Genomic DNA, 17,027 nt, shown 5'->3' on the forward strand with positions numbered 1-17,027 from the left:
ATTTTTTATTAATTTATTTATTTTTTTTATAATAGCATAATAAACATATAAAAATATCTACAGCTGAAATAATTAAAAAAAAAAAAAAAACAAAAAAAAGCATTTACATAAAAAAAAAAAAAATAAAAATCAATTGGTTTATTTGGAATCAGAATGACGTGAAACGAATCTATGTATAAAAATTAAATTTCTATCTCATATATAAAAAAGAAGCATATGCTTTAAAATCTGAGCCCTATTAATTTTAAAACTTAAGAACTGAAAATTTAATCTAAGTTTGTCATAAGTAGCTTATATTATAACCAAAAGATCTTAAAAATATATAAACATATTTTTTTTAAAGACATAACAAATCGTCTTCGCTCAGAATACTTTTTCATTTATAATTCATCATTGGATTCTAATTTAATACATATATATTACAATGACTTATTCTTCAATACAATTATGGGATTCAATCAACAACTATAGTTCAATAAAGTGCTTATGTTTTATTGTTTATTTGTTTACCTTGCAAAAGTTCAAATTTTATTAAAATATTGGTAATATTGGTTATTTTTTATTTTCTAATTGTTCAACTTTTAAAAAAATATTACCTTATTTTATAATTGGTGTTTTTTATAAATAAATAATTAAAGTTTGCATTAATAGTTTTAGCTACTACAAAAAACGTCTGTCTATTTTTAGCCTGAAAATTAGGAGTGTAACACGGTGTTGTCTGTGTAATAGACATAATGGTGTTATACTATACATATAATGGCTAAAGTTTGGATTTTTTTTTTTTGATTTGAGATTTTCGTTTTACGTAATACGTTTTTGTTGCGGTTAACCGTTGTATAGCTAATTAAATTTTCGGTCGACCAATGACACTTGGACAACAAAACAACTATCTATTGATTATATTTTTAAAAAATGTTTAGATTTAACTGTTGATATTTGCACAATATACGAATATACCTAATTCACACGATAAAATAAAAATAATGAATATAAACAAGAGATATTTTTTAATGAAAGCCAATTAATGCATCAAGTTTAACTGTAGAATTACGTTATAGGACTTAGAATATTGATTCAAAAGTATTTAATATATTTATATATTTCTACAAAAATTACACGAAGGTTCAAATAAATTCATATGTTTAAAACGTAGTTTTAATAAGTAAATTTCAAAGATGTTATGATTTTACATATTTTCTACTGCTCCTTGATTTGTTTACTACATATTTATATTATATATTAATTATACGGACTAATAGAATACTATTTAATCATTTTAAAATACTTATGTATAAACTAATAATAAATTTAATTAAATCTCTAACCATTGCATTGCTCATTGCTCATTCTGGGTAAGTTTAGATTGGTAGGTTAGTTCTGTAATATTATATTATGCTAAAGGCGCAGAGCTTGTATTCCAAGCTCGTTATCTTGAATAAATAAATATTATTAATCATTATGTATTTTTTTTTTTTAAAAAAATATAAAATAATAATAATCGCAAAGACATTTTTCCCTAGTGATTTTGTTCGTTAAATTTTATTTTCAAAAGGTTTTTTTTTCTATTTGCATCCCAAAAATGTTTATATTGCCGGTTGTGTATTAACTAAATTTGATACATAAGTAGTATTAATGTACCTATAGTATAATACTATCTAGATATTTTGTTTAATTATCGTCCGCATTCACTAAATAATGAAAAGTATATTTTTATATAACGGGAAGAACATAATACCTTAAATATTATTCTTAGTTAATGTATACTGTAGCTACGATAAATAATTATTATTCATATAATACGAATATACTACGCGTATATCATGATTACTAAATAATCTCCACGGTAATGCAATTTTAATACAAATTTAAATTGTTTTAAATGCTAATAGTTGTTGGAGTATATATATATATATAACAAGTTAATTATTTAAAACTCAATTTAAAAAATAAAAACTTAAATATCCAAAAATATAATAAAAACGAAATATTTTAATTTTGAGGTACTTATATATATATTTTTTTTAAAGGACTTAGTAAATAATAATTTAATTCTATACAGATATATTATTTAGCCTGATATTATACATTAAACATAATATCGTATCTTCGTATATTTTATTGTTGTACACATAATTTTTCCTCAAAATACAAAATATCCATGTTTTAAAGAAACAGATATTTGACTTATTTTTTTTTCATCATACTTTATTATTGTTTTTTTGGACGTACTTATAATTATTATTTTGTATCAATTTATCGACGTTTAAAAACGGTAATTATTCTTCTAAAATATTTTATGATTTTATTTATACAATTTTATCAAATTATAATATTATATACACATTCGTTACATTTCAGCCGCATAAAGTTAAGACATTTTTCAAACATTTTTCTTCGACTAAGATAATCAATTTTGGTAGGTACACGCGCTTGCATAAAACACTCGTATTTATTCATACTATATGTTTTGTTTCGTAAACGGTTATATCAAATGTAGTCACAACAATATCGTTATTATGTTCACGTAACAGTGATTGACGGTGTAGGTATTATATCAAATATCATTGAAGCGATTATAGTATTGATATTATTACAATATATAATATTGCATTGTAATGCATAGGTACTTGTAAACTTTAAACATAATACGTAATAATAATTTATGCGATTTGATGTATTGGCTTAAACCTAGTGTTTTAGTTTTGTATCCGTAGACAGTTTTTGCAGTAGAAAAATACTATTAAATTTTTAACACGAGGGTGGTTTTTAATGTAAATGGTTTGGGGACGTATTTAGAAACAATTATTTGTTCAGCCTTAATATTAATTGCATAGTTAAACAAATATGTACCTATTTGATATTTTTGATATATTATGTTACTGAGGAATATTACATTTTGTCTCACTACTATAAATAATCCGTCATAGATTATTATTCCATATCCAATTCAGCAATACTACAAAAAGAGTTAATGTTGCAGATAGCTTTTATTTTTATTTTACATACTTTTTACAGTTAGTGGAAACAACGTATTCGAATTAATCAACATTCAATGAACTGACGTAGTGTTTTACATTCAATTTGCATGCTCTGTTCTACGAGCACTCAGTGTGCATCATCCGCACTGCCGATTTTCTACGACAGTAATAGTACCATGGTGGAGTTTCAGTGCACACTATTACTGTCAAATCTAAAACGATATAAACAAAATATATAAATACGAGACCACTGGGATCCATAAATACGCTCTTGATATTGTTGGTACATTGTTCAAATGCAGAATAATCGCAATTCTTTTTTTAAATAATTGAAAAAAACTAACGATAAACGGCAAAAAACTGTAATATATTTTACTCAACACCGCTTTTCGACAATATTGCTTATAAGTTATAACTTTTCGGCATTATGTATATTCTATATTATTATTTTCTATGTACGTGGAAATTTCAAGGTGTGTAATGAACATATTTCATCATTTTGTGGTATACGTTGGAACTTAGAATTCACATATAAGTTAAGAATAATTAAAATATTATATTATATTATGATTATATAATATATAGTATATGATTTTTGCAAACACTAGTTTAACCCGTTTACCACAAATTATTATACTAAAATATACTACTTACTAATAGTATAATATAATTAACTAACCTTAAACAAATATCCTGATCTACCTGTCTTGATTGCTTTAATTGTTTTTTTTTATTCTTTGAATTTAAATTAAACATATCATTCTCAATAACCAACGCATTTAATAGTAAAAACAAACTGTACACACTACACAGGTATGTTAAACATGCGACCTGCGCTAACAATATTAATAAACAAAATAAAAATAAATTAATAAATAAAATATTGATTTCGCGTTACAATTTTATTATTTTAGATTCTTAAAGAATTGTATATTTTATTTATATTATTATACTGTTTTATATTCTGATAGTACTCAGATTTACCATACTTTACAAAAGTATGGTGGTTAGGTATTATGTTCCACTGTATCGGAAAGATTCTGGAAATTGAAAGATGTTGTACAAATTTTTAGAGTAAAGAAAAAGACATTATCACATTTTCGAATCCAATAATATGGTTAAAAGACCTATCCGTCATATTCAATATAACGAAGCACTTGTCGAATTCAAATTTAAAATTACAAGGGAAAGATCAAATTATAACAGCCATTAATGACCATGTTAAGGCTTTCAAATGTAAATTAGATCTATTGAAAACACAGTTACAAAATGAAGATTTAACACATTTCCCAATTTGAGTGATGTATAAAAGAAGCAATAAAATATTAATTTTTCATAAAAAATATAAAATTTAGAAAAAATTATATGTTTGAAGACTGAATTCAAAATAGGTTTCAAGATAAGATTCTATATATTTAGAAAACGATATTTCCTTGTACGCGTTTTCTTTTTTTATAAACGTAGTAAAAGTTTCAGCACGTATATGAATGGTGTTGATTTATATTCAAAACGATTTAAATGTATAAAACAAATTTAATGAAGTTGATGTATCTGATTTTTACAATTTCATGCAAGTATAGTATTTAGAAATTCGCAGATTTGCATGTAAAATGATTTCTATGTTTAGTAGTATTTATCAATGTGAGCAACTATTTTCATGAACAGCTATAAATTATTCGTTAAATCCAGATTAACCGACACACATCCAAATTCAATATTAAAAGTCGCTTCGTTCAATAAAATTTCTCCTGAAATTGAAAAGTTGGTGGGCGAAAAGAGATATCAAATATTTTTAAAATATTGTAAAAAGAATGATTAATATGATATTTTTGTAATTTAAATAATAACTTTCTCGTAAATAATTTCTATGATTTTATTAAAAGTTAATGTTAATTTTTTTAAAAAATTTTAAAATGTAATAATTGTATCTGTTGGCTTGTAAAGAATAAAATTGAAAATATGTATAAAATTTTTCGTTCAACGTTTACGTGCTCGCGTAGTAAACTTTCAATATATTTGGACCACTTGATACTTTGAGTTTGACATGCCTGCTGTTCAGCGCATATAAAGCATCGACGCGTAATAATAGTGGTTAGGATTAAATAGAGCATTGTAATACAGACAATATAATATTATAATTACAACTGGTATACAGAAATATAAGATATATAAAAGAATTCTTTTTTTATACTTCAATAACTATATTAGTATACACGATAGCAGGTATAATATATCTATAATTATAAAAATAATTGACGAATATGAGTTATGAAATCTAATGGCTTATAATTAAATTAAATTATATGCGTTTAGTTTTTACGAGTTAATATAATATTAAGTACTAAGTAATCGTTAGGATGTATCATCTATTTAAGTATTATATCACATTTTGGTTAAGTACATAATCTGGCGTAGCCATTTTCCTCCAAAAACGAGATACCGTTTTCCTCCATTGTCCATTCTCCACAAAAAAAAAAAAAATAATAATAATAATAATAATTTTTGACCATTTTCCTCTATTTTCCATTTTCCTCCAATAAATAAAAGAATAAAATCGTCATTCGTTATATCAGTATGTTAAATTAAAAATAAAAGAACAAATCAAATATTTAAAGTATAATTATAATATAATATAATAATAAAACACCGTACGCGCTGAACTTGGCAGGTGGCTAAAGAGAAAATTAATATAACAAAAAAGTACTTACGTCGATAAAAATGCATCAATCAATAAATAAAATAATAATAAAAAATTAGTTAATAATATGGAATTAATGATAACGCAACTAGACAATATGTAAAATATAAGATATAAAATATAGTAAAATCACTGCAGTAAATAATATTAAATTTTTTATAATTATAAGACATCTTAGCAACAAATAACATTACAATACTGAATAAAATATTGGAGGAAAATAGACATAATTTTAGTAAAAAATAATGTGGTGGAAAATGGGCAGTGAAGGAAAACGGTATCTCGTTTTTAGAGGAAAATGGTCCCGCCCCATAATCTTATAGTTAATCTATTATAAAACAATTAGTTAATATACATAAGATAACAATCGTCATTTATAAGGGAAATATCTTCTATAATTTATTCATAATGATTAATAACCATAATTTTACTTTGTATTATTGCTTAAATAGATATGTTTAATTTTGTTTAGTGAAAAGTTATTAACTGCTGTTACAATTATTCTAATAAAAGTTTAGGATGCATGCAAATATACGCGACATTCCTTGAATGAGTTTTAAGGATATCAATAGACTATAGAAATATAATATGAAGATCAACTATATGCTATAATATAATATTACTATGATAAATTTGTGTATTCAGTGAACTATGGCCAATAAAATATAATAATTTTCACAAAATATTTCTAATTTCTTAAGATATTATATAATTAAAAAATATCTTTAACTCAAAATCCAGGTGCAAAATACTAGTAAGCAATCTGCAACACTGTATTGTCTCCAAATTTTACCTGGAAACTAATATTTAAAACTACAGGTGGTGGATATTAAATAATGAATTAAAATTCAATCAATGCTAAACCTATAACCTTAACGTAATACATACACACTATAATACCTAAAGGAAATAATTATTATTCACATAGTCACATACTCATGTGTATTAAAGTCTGAAGATAATATTATTAAGCCAAACATGTTTCTTCTTCATAAAAAAAAAAACAAAATCATAAATTCATTTATTATACGGATGGCTTACCACAAAATACGAAATCAATATCGGAGAAAATTCTTATCTTTCTATCCTGCAGTGCACCTACAAAAAGTCACGTTTATTATTTTTCAGTATTGAAATTTAATTTAGCACGTTTTCACGGGATGCTGTGGCCCACAACACGTTTGTGATCATATCATATAGATTATTTATTTATGGTATTTTTGAATACGATGTAAGCGATTTTATAAATAAACAAAATGATACATTTTGGTAATTTGTTAAAATTGACTAAACAATAGTATGATAGCACAAATAAATCATGTGTTTGGAGATAAGTAAACTTCCACAGAAAATTTAATTATGAATGAAATAATCGTCGGAAACGTATACAAAGTAAATTAGTTTGTTCTTGTATTATTATATATTAGCTATGCAAGCTTATAATATTATATACTACTGGTTATTACTAAATACACGTATCAGAACAAATCATTTGCTGTTGTTATATTTCTATTTTTCATACACTATATATACATATATTTCTCTTTTTATCTCTTTACTTTGTTTATTAACCTTTTACATTTAATTTAAGTAACTGTTATTACAAATCGGGGTTATGCACGCTTTATTCAAACTAATCAATTATTGTTATTGTTATTATTATTAAGTTCGTATCAAATATTTAAATGCAATACACAAAACTCAGACACTCCTTAATGAATAATTATAAAATATAGTTCAAAGGTGCTCACACGTAGAATTCACGCAAGTCAAACATGACTGCAGAAATATCAGGATTACATAATATCATAAATTTTCACTTGATTTGAAACATCAAAACTTAAAAATGTAATATGATGACAGTAGAAAATACATTTTGAAGTAGGTATAAACTCTAAATTTATGATTAAAATGCAGTATAGCTGAAACCGATTTCTCCTCACTTATTTTAAGACGATTCATTGTTAAATAGTTAGACTTATGAAAAATAATTTGGTCAAATATAAAATAATATTATTAATACAAAGAATATCAAAACATTATTTTCATAAATAATTAAAATGTATAGGTATTAGACATATTTAAAAATGATTATAATTCGTTATGAATTTACAGTTGCTACATGAAATAACAATTAATATTTATGAAATACGTATCTATTATTCACCGAATTGAAAATAAATTGAACCGACTTGAGTCTCGAGAGTGAATTTTTGAACTATTAGGAATCTTAGAGTAGTATCTTTAAAAAACACACCTTTAAAATGTAGCTGCTGGGGAAACTGTCGACTTTATGTCTCCTTCGTGTTATGATACTGTATATTATATACATTATACAAACGTTACCTGTATAGTCCTTGAGTTCATGATTCATAATATAGCGGTTAATATATGATATTTTATTCACATCACCGATGATCCGTTTGTTATGAAAACACTCGCAGTAGGTGAAGTTGACGAAGAATACAGTCTCACCACACGCGATATGAATAGGTATTTCTAAACCGGTTGCCGCAAGCTGAAAGAACAACAATATAAGATATATAATATAATATATTGCAGTACAGACGATATTTGATTATAATATGACCTCTAGTAATATATTAATAATACTCATATAATGCTTGTTCTTAATTCCGTCTATAATGTTTTTAGTTTCGACGTCTGCTGTCGATGTATTAAATATTTTTCACGGCTCTTCTCGAGTCGGTTTCACGTTGGGCGAAGATAGACGTAGATAAAACAATAATTGATAACAGCTGAATTTAGAGGGTATGTAGAAATACTTAGTAGTACATGCACAGATCCGAAGTTCCCAAAAAGATCGACATACCTATAGGACATCAATCACAAATGTAATTTTGTATTTTAATTTGCTCGAGCAAAAAAAAAACAGTAAACATATTTTAAATTCTGAACGATAAATGTATTGATTTTACAATTATGTGTACCTGTTTGTTTTATGTTTGTACTCACGGTGTACACGATATGAAGAAATGCTTAAATATTCAACTATGTTGGTGGTTTTGGAAAAAACAAACAAACAATTTGACAAAATCTCGAGAAAGTTAGAAAATTCATTAAAATATGTATGTTTATACTTTAGATTTGAAAATTTAATACAGAATTCATTGTTTTAAATCAAAAGTATTATTTGTGGAGACTAATAGCTTTTACATGTATTATACTATTATGAATTTTACAACACGCAATGACATTTTATTTATTTTAAAATATTATCTTTTATCTAACCTATTTTTACTGTTCTATTATGGTATTTAAAGAAAGATGATATTACATTTTGAGTTGATATTAGTGGATACAATATGGTATAAAAACATAGTTTTAATTAAAAACTTATAATGAATCCAATATTTTTGGAAAAAACCTACGTAATACTAAAAATAAAATAAATGACACCAATAATTATTATTATATCATGAAATATATACTTATAGATATAGGCTGACACTTTGGCACATCGTCTTCGTTTAGAATCTTTTTTTGTACCTAGGTATATAATAATATATCAATATGTCAATAATATATCATTTAATTCAAATTTAATACATCTAGGCCACAATGACCCATTCGACACTTAATAATGTACAACAGAGCGGTACCCACTTGCCTATATTTTTTTTTATTGTTTTTATTAGTTTTTAGCATTTAGCTACTAAATATAATTTAGTAGTTATAGCTTACCATCACAAATATATATTGTTATGTATAATTTATATATTTATTCTTTGGAAAAATATTAGAACTTTATTTTAAATTTCAATAACGGTAAAATATCGTTCATTTATAATGGAGGAATTAAGTTTTATGTGTATAGTATACTACAATGTTTTGTATTGATAACATCTTTGATAATAACAACCAACAAATCTGTAATATTTTTCCATTGTTGGGAGGTCATGAATAAGAAATATTAATATACTAACTCCTGAGTCCTTAGAGGAATCAAAAGAAATTTCGAAGAAATCTTTAAGCCATATTCTTTTCTAAGTTCTTTGAATCGTAAACAAGGGCTAGATCATGGTGTCTTCTAAGAAGTTACTTAATTCATGTGCAAAATGACGGGCTTAACCAATCAACCATTTCGTACTATGGGAGATATATCTATTCATTTTTAAAATGTTCTGATTCAGCTACTCGTTTTGTTTTACAAGATTCAGTCTGTCCTGATACACATTGCATAAGGCTGAGTGTTGAATATTTTATTTATTTTTTTGATTATAATTTATGATAAATAATAATAATATCATACTCGTATATATAATCTTAAATAATAACTAACGATTTAGCCAAGCATACCTAATAATAAATAATTATAAGAAAAAGGATAATTGGAAGTGATTATATCATTTTGACTCAGCTGTTTGAACCTAAAAAAAAAAAAAAAAAATATTAATGTATCAAGTATATAAAACTGAGTATTTACCATTTTATTATATGTTTAATATATATATCAATAAAATATAACAAGAATTTTATAATACAAGCATAACTTTTGTGGAATAAATACATAAATACATTTTCGGTAAAAATATTTTCCTCGCAGATTGATTTAATTAACACCACATTTTAATTTAATTTTGATATAGATACATATACATACATGGGTTGGACCTAATTTAAAAATTGTAAAAATTAATAATTGTATAATACTTATATGACAATATAATTTTACATGGAACTCAACTGCTATAATACTAAAACTATAAAATAATTTGCGTGATTGCATTTATATGTCGTTGTCAGCTATCTTGTTTTTGATTTATGTTTATATTTTGAAATAGCAAGCAACAATACACTGGATTCCCAATTTTATTTTATAACCTATAAATTGATATTAGATTTATGTGTCGTTGCCAGCTATCTTGTTTTCGACTATTGTATATTATATTTTAAAATAGTAAGAAAAAATATATAATTGATCATATTCCATACAGAGTGTTAAAAATATGAAACAATCGACAAATCTTAGCAACACATCTAACACAATTGTTATTTTTGGCATTAATAATATTAATACAATAGGAACGAAAATTACGAAGTATTATTTTAAGAGTATTTATTTATTTATTTTTTGATTGAAGACAATTAGGAAATTTGAACTTGTTTTTAAAATGTTTGGGTTTGAAAAAAAACGGTTTCAATGTGTTTGGGTTGCGCGTGGTTTGAACGTGTGATGACTCCTTGGACTATAAAAATCGATTACCTCAACTGATGTCTAGGTACCTCGTATAGTTGTATATATATATATAATAAACACCGGCGTAGAATCGTGCAGTAGGCGTCTAATAATATATTATTACACCACCACGGAATTTTGGACGGGTAATTTTCAGAAATTGTACTCCGCCAGCCGATACCGCCTGAACCCCAACAAGAATAATTAACAAAAGTGGCATTGTAATTTATGATTGTTAGGGGAGAGGTGTAGAGATATAACATCTGAAATGCCGAAATTACATATAACCTACTCACATGCACAAACAGGACTCATACACATGTTGTGAATGTCGAGTAGGGGTGGTCATGCGCTTTGTTAAGCTGGCAAAAGGGACGTCACGCGTGTGTTAACGCATACAGAATGCCAAAATACCTCGAACGATGTACAACCATCTTAAAGAAAATAATAAGTTGATAAAATAGATAAGTGATCCTAGTTTTAAAAGTCTACATTAATGTATTGTTGTTTTTTTTTCTATGGATACTCCTTAGGCTTTTCAAAAATTATCTTCATAACGTGCATAATATACCTAGTAGTATAATTATATAAATGAACATTTATTTGTAAGTGGTATATTTTGAAGAGAGAATTTTTCGAATAAAATTGATTTATAAGTTATATTTAATAAAATAATAAAACAATTATATTTTTATCGGACATGACATTAAAATATAATTGAATTTATGTTAGGTATATCAATGATATGGTTTTGACGTAACATTGACGTTCATGCTCAAAAATAAAAATTATATATGTATTATAAAGTACTTATATTTCTAATAAAAATATTGTACCTTATGATATTTTTCTTACAAAGTATTAATCAAATACAATTCAAACGATTTAATTTGAATGGGATAACGTTTTATCAGAATTACTTTACTGCTAGCGAAAGGCCACTTGTATACACTAATTTATTATATCTGACGATGGCTTCAATATTTCATTCACTTGAATTTTAATTTTCGTTATTTTCATAACTAACCCAAACACAACCTTGAATCATGAAGGATTAAATTTTTGTTAGTTTATACGTTTTAAACCTAACCCCTAACTACAATCTGTTAAAACAACCATGAATATAATAGACCAATGAAATAATTAAAACAAAATCCGTTTCTAAATTATAATTAAATCATTTCCGACGTTTTATAATATTATCTATACATATTATAATATGCGTTATCGGTTTGTATGATTTTTGCCTCAACTGAATCTTAAAAACAATAATATATCGATTATTGTTTATAATTTTATAAAAATTTTATCTAACCTAAAATTCATAGCAAATTTATATACTAGAATATATACATTCGAGTATAAACCACAAATATTATAGTTTAGAAATTTGAACTGCCTAATTATAACTTTAAATGTAACAACCATAATATTAGAGAGCTGCATATAATATTAACATACAAAATGAACAATTTTAGAAAGAACTCTTATGTAAAATAAATACATTTTGATAAATAAAGCATTTTTTTCTTCAAGAAAAAGTGTACTCTGTAGACACAAAAATTATCAATTAAATACGCATCATTGTAAAATCATACTTTCTTAGCTCTATACAGATCTAAAAATGATATTAAATGTTTGTATCTATTTTTATTCACTTTTTATGAAGATTATATCTATATATTTATTTATTTATGTTTGATTTTAGAACATAACTTTTTAATTTTTTACGTCTCATATATTTATATTTTAACGGAGTTAATCGAAATCAAATTGTTTATATTTTACGATTAAAACTGACGACTGGTGTTCGTCTTACATACGTAAAGCAACGTATTTCAGGATTACGATCGTCTATTATTATTATAATAAGCCTAATGAGTTTGTTTGCTAATCTCTCGTCAGTATACCTCATATCCTAAATGAGGGATTTATATACCTATGTATACTATAACATTCAAGTAAAATGTATGGCTTTTAGTGGCTTATGAGCTGCGTTTCTTACATCTTTGATTTAGTATGTTTAAAACGGAAGACATTGAAATGACTACATATGTATTGCAGACGAGCAAAATATTCATATAAAATGTCTATAAACTTTTATAACTCGAAGTTTCATCCTTCATACTTTTCAGACGATGTATTTCGTGAACAGCTTTTCCTAATCTACAAGGATATATGTACAATATATAATATATAATACCAATGTATAAGGTAGCGAATTGTAAATTTGTAACGAACTCACAATATCACAAAAACAGATTAACTTGCACATATTTTATTATTAAGAGGATGTTGTACTCACCTGAGTTTTCTCTGTTTATTATTTATACATAAAAGCTAATTTAATGTGTTCAAAAGAATCTGTTTTACTTTATTAAGTTTCAAATTTAATTTAATTGATCTTTTATTAAACTCAAGCGGGTAAAAATATTAACCACGGGCTCACGTAGGACTTTAATAGTTTTAATTCTGAAGCAAATTATGAACATTTGAAATATTGTATTTTTTAAAAAACGTTTGACAAAAATTTTAATGTTATTGCTAATATTTGTTGGTACATAATATTTTACAATATTATGTTGTTGAGAAATATGCAATTGGTATTTTCAAAAATGCATTTTTTTGTTTTTACAAACCAATAGTAATTTTTGCATAAGTGCATTCATATAGTGTGGGATAATTTAACTTTTGAAGGGATATTACAAATGTATAACATTTAATATTACTAGGTAAAATATTTAAAATGTGTTCAATACCAAATAAAAAAATAAACTGTTACGATTTGAAAAATGTCAGTAAAAATGTTTTTGTGAATTCAACGAAACATCTATTCAAAAAGTAACAAAATATAGAAAAATAGCTTTTACTCTAAATGTCGTAAAATGTATAAAATATAATTTTACAATCAATAAAACTCTCTTTAAAGAAAATATATTTTATAATATTACATCTACGAAGGGGGTTATTTTTGTGTGGTTGTGGTAAAGAATAAAGCTTTCAATAGCATTCTTTTTTGATGTTTTTACACGTTTATTTTTTTTCATTATATTATTGAAAGAAATACCATTTAATCGAAAAACGCATACCTACTTATGTATGTAATACAATAGCTATAGTAATATAAAAATATTATGCTAATATATGTTTTATTTTGTTTGAAATAAATAAGGTGGGAAAGCAACATTTTATCAAAAATAATTAATAGCTCACATTGTATAAATTATAACTTTTTAATTAAAGCGTAAATTTTTTTTCAGGAGAACATATTATTATATAACATATAAAATAACAGTTAATAATTTCATATTAAGACTGTGATATTTTATATGATCGAAAAATAAATAGTAATAATAATAATAATAAGCTCATTCCAAAACATGTAATTGCTTCTTAGTTCATAGTATTTACAAGACATTTATTAAAATTATGAAAATAATAAATATGTTTTTAATTTATAACTTACTAAAATTGTAATAGTTTTGGTTAAAAATAAAGGTAGATAAGATAAATAATTTATTTTTGTTAATAAATATAAGTTAATTAGTTCATTTTAGAATTTAAATATATTTACACTCTCCTAACAATTCTTTGTATAACTTTTGTTTCAAAAATTGTATAATTTACTATACTTTTTAGTTTAAAAAATATAATAAAAATATACTATAATTAAATAAAATAAAATTGTTAAAGAAATTGTCGTAAAGGTTGCTGTTTGATATTATTTTATTAAGTAACAATATACATGACAAAATAACTTTCAATCTAATAATTGATTAACTGTATGAACAAAGACTTCCCAAAATGAATTTATCTAATATAATTACTATAATTTGTTTTTGAAAATATTACTATAAATTATAACTACTAAACGTAAATTTAGGTCTTATTTTGATGATTAAATAGGGTATTAAGAGTTATAGAATCAAAATTGGGCAAATAGCTAGTAAGGAATACTAACCAAAATTTCAGTGAGTTAAAATCCAAGCATATCATAAAATACCAAAATAATACAAATAATTGTTAATTTAAAAAATAGACTTTTACTATTTACTTTATAATCAGCGATTAGATTATCAGATGTAACATTCTATTTTGAACCAAAAAAGGGGGAAAATCATTATTGTTAAGTCTGTTATATTATAATTATTATCGAATACTAGTAATAAATAATTGACAATATTATGTAATATTATACGCGAAATAAAAATATGTAAATACACATATTTAGTATTGGTTTATTCATATAAATGACCCTTACTGTCTTCTTGTTGCCTTTGAATTGTACCCAAATAGTTTGTATACGTCCATTTATGTTTATCTAGTGTTATTTTCACTTTTCAAATATTTCTCCTTCACGAAATATATTCTCTTGTCATCATTGTATGACGTACATCACTACAACACCAGTCTTCTCTTATTTATTTTATGTTTATACTTTAACTTTATATACGTTCAATTTTTCTTATAAACAAACTCTAAGCGGCATTTATCTCAAAACATCCGTCATTTTTCCCAACTGATAGGTGTTTTATTAAAGTAAACATACCTAATATAAATATGCATAAACAGCATTGAGAAAATAGTAAATCTATTAGTACTTTTTTAATAATAAATTTATTTTACTTCCATAATTTAAATACTTATATAGACGTCTATGTTACAGTTTTGCAAATTAATTGAAAAAAAATTAAAGAATTAATAATATTTACAATATAAAAATGTAATAGGTACCTCCCATGCAGTTCAGTATTTCATAACAAATCATTCAACAAGTGGAGCCAGTATATTATAGACTTAAAAATTGTAGACCTCATTTTAAAGTAAGGAATACTGTTCCGGAAATTTTTTAGACATGGCTCATGCATTTGATAACATTTAGTACGACGGCTTTCTTTAGAAAATTACATTTATTTCTTTCAGCACCTTACTTATCTAATAATATGTTTTTCTTTCTGTAATCCTAAATTTTCAATTTTATTAGACTAACCAACCTGTTTTTAGCTTTAATATTAGAGTAAAGTATATTTAGAGTATTACCATAAATAAAGATATTATATTACCCGTGTTAGTGGTTATATTTTCAGTATATATTGGATTTTAACAATAATTAAATTTATGTGTTATGACTTATGATGAAATAATAATACATTACAACTTAATAACGTTCATTACCTACCATATGAGTTTGATAATAGGTAAGTTCATTCTAATACTAAGCATAAAAGCACAAAACTGATTCTAATGAACATAAATTTGTTATTGTAAAGACGGAGAAAACACAGCGTGTGGCGGGACCTCTTAACGATTTTGTGTAATAATGATGTTCATTGTATTGTTCATTTTAAATCCCGTTTAATAATTTACTGACTAAACGATACTTATTATTATTATAATTATAATTTAGGCTTAAGTATATTATTAAATCGGTTTGAAAGATAGAATACAAAAATGTAATGTCAGCTACACATAGTAATATAAATATAATGCGCGTCCCTGAAATAAATATTTTAAAAAACATGCATCGTTTGCATTGTTTGTATATTATAAATTTATAATAACAATCTCTCCACGGTTAAATGTCTTCTTCGTATGTTGTTTTAAGATACGTTGTGGGAAATTCATACGATATTTAGAATATTTTGTTCAACATATAAATATTATATATTCAACTAAAATATTTAATTGAATGTATCTAATTGATGTTTTTTATTTCTGTGTTTATATAGGCCGTCAAGTTCTGAAAATAAAGAATTCGATTATTTCGAATTAATATTCTACTTTGGATAACAATCAACTACAGTATGGATTACATAAGAGAATTTGACATAAGGTTAGACAAAGAAATGTTTTACGCAGGAGAAATTTTGGAAGGCCACGTGGTTCTAGACACAATTGAAAATTTCAAATTGAAAAGTAAGTTGAGTAAAAAAAATTATCATAAAAATACATCTAATAGATTTAATTTAATAATAATAAAAAAAAATTAAATAATAATTTTGTATGCTATCATTTTATTATTTTATAAGTTTATATTAAGTAGGTAGGTATCTATCTCTATAATTATATAATAATAGTGGATAATGCAGTTCCAAGAATGATCCACAAATCAAAACTTATATCTATTATTAAAATTTAATATAAAAATGGT

General features: G+C 24.5%; 1 protein-coding gene across 6 annotated transcripts in view; it reads left to right on the plus strand.

The window, feature by feature from the left end:
- Positions 1–17,027, plus strand: part of LOC114121493 (arrestin domain-containing protein 3-like) — an 82,011-nt gene that overhangs the window by 8,715 nt on the left and 56,269 nt on the right. For all 6 annotated transcript variants that reach the window (XR_007605199.1, XM_050204371.1, XM_050204369.1 and 3 more), the window contains one exon: positions 16,606–16,792. Coding sequence is in view for 5 of the 6 variants with exons in the window: in XM_050204371.1 (XP_050060328.1) it covers positions 16,681–16,792 (112 nt within the window). In the remaining variant the exon portion in view is untranslated. The remainder of the gene's footprint in view (positions 1–16,605; positions 16,793–17,027) is intronic.

This window comes from Aphis gossypii, chromosome 3 (genome assembly GCF_020184175.1).
Source record: "Aphis gossypii isolate Hap1 chromosome 3, ASM2018417v2, whole genome shotgun sequence".
Taxonomy (NCBI): Eukaryota; Metazoa; Arthropoda; class Insecta; order Hemiptera; family Aphididae; genus Aphis; species Aphis gossypii.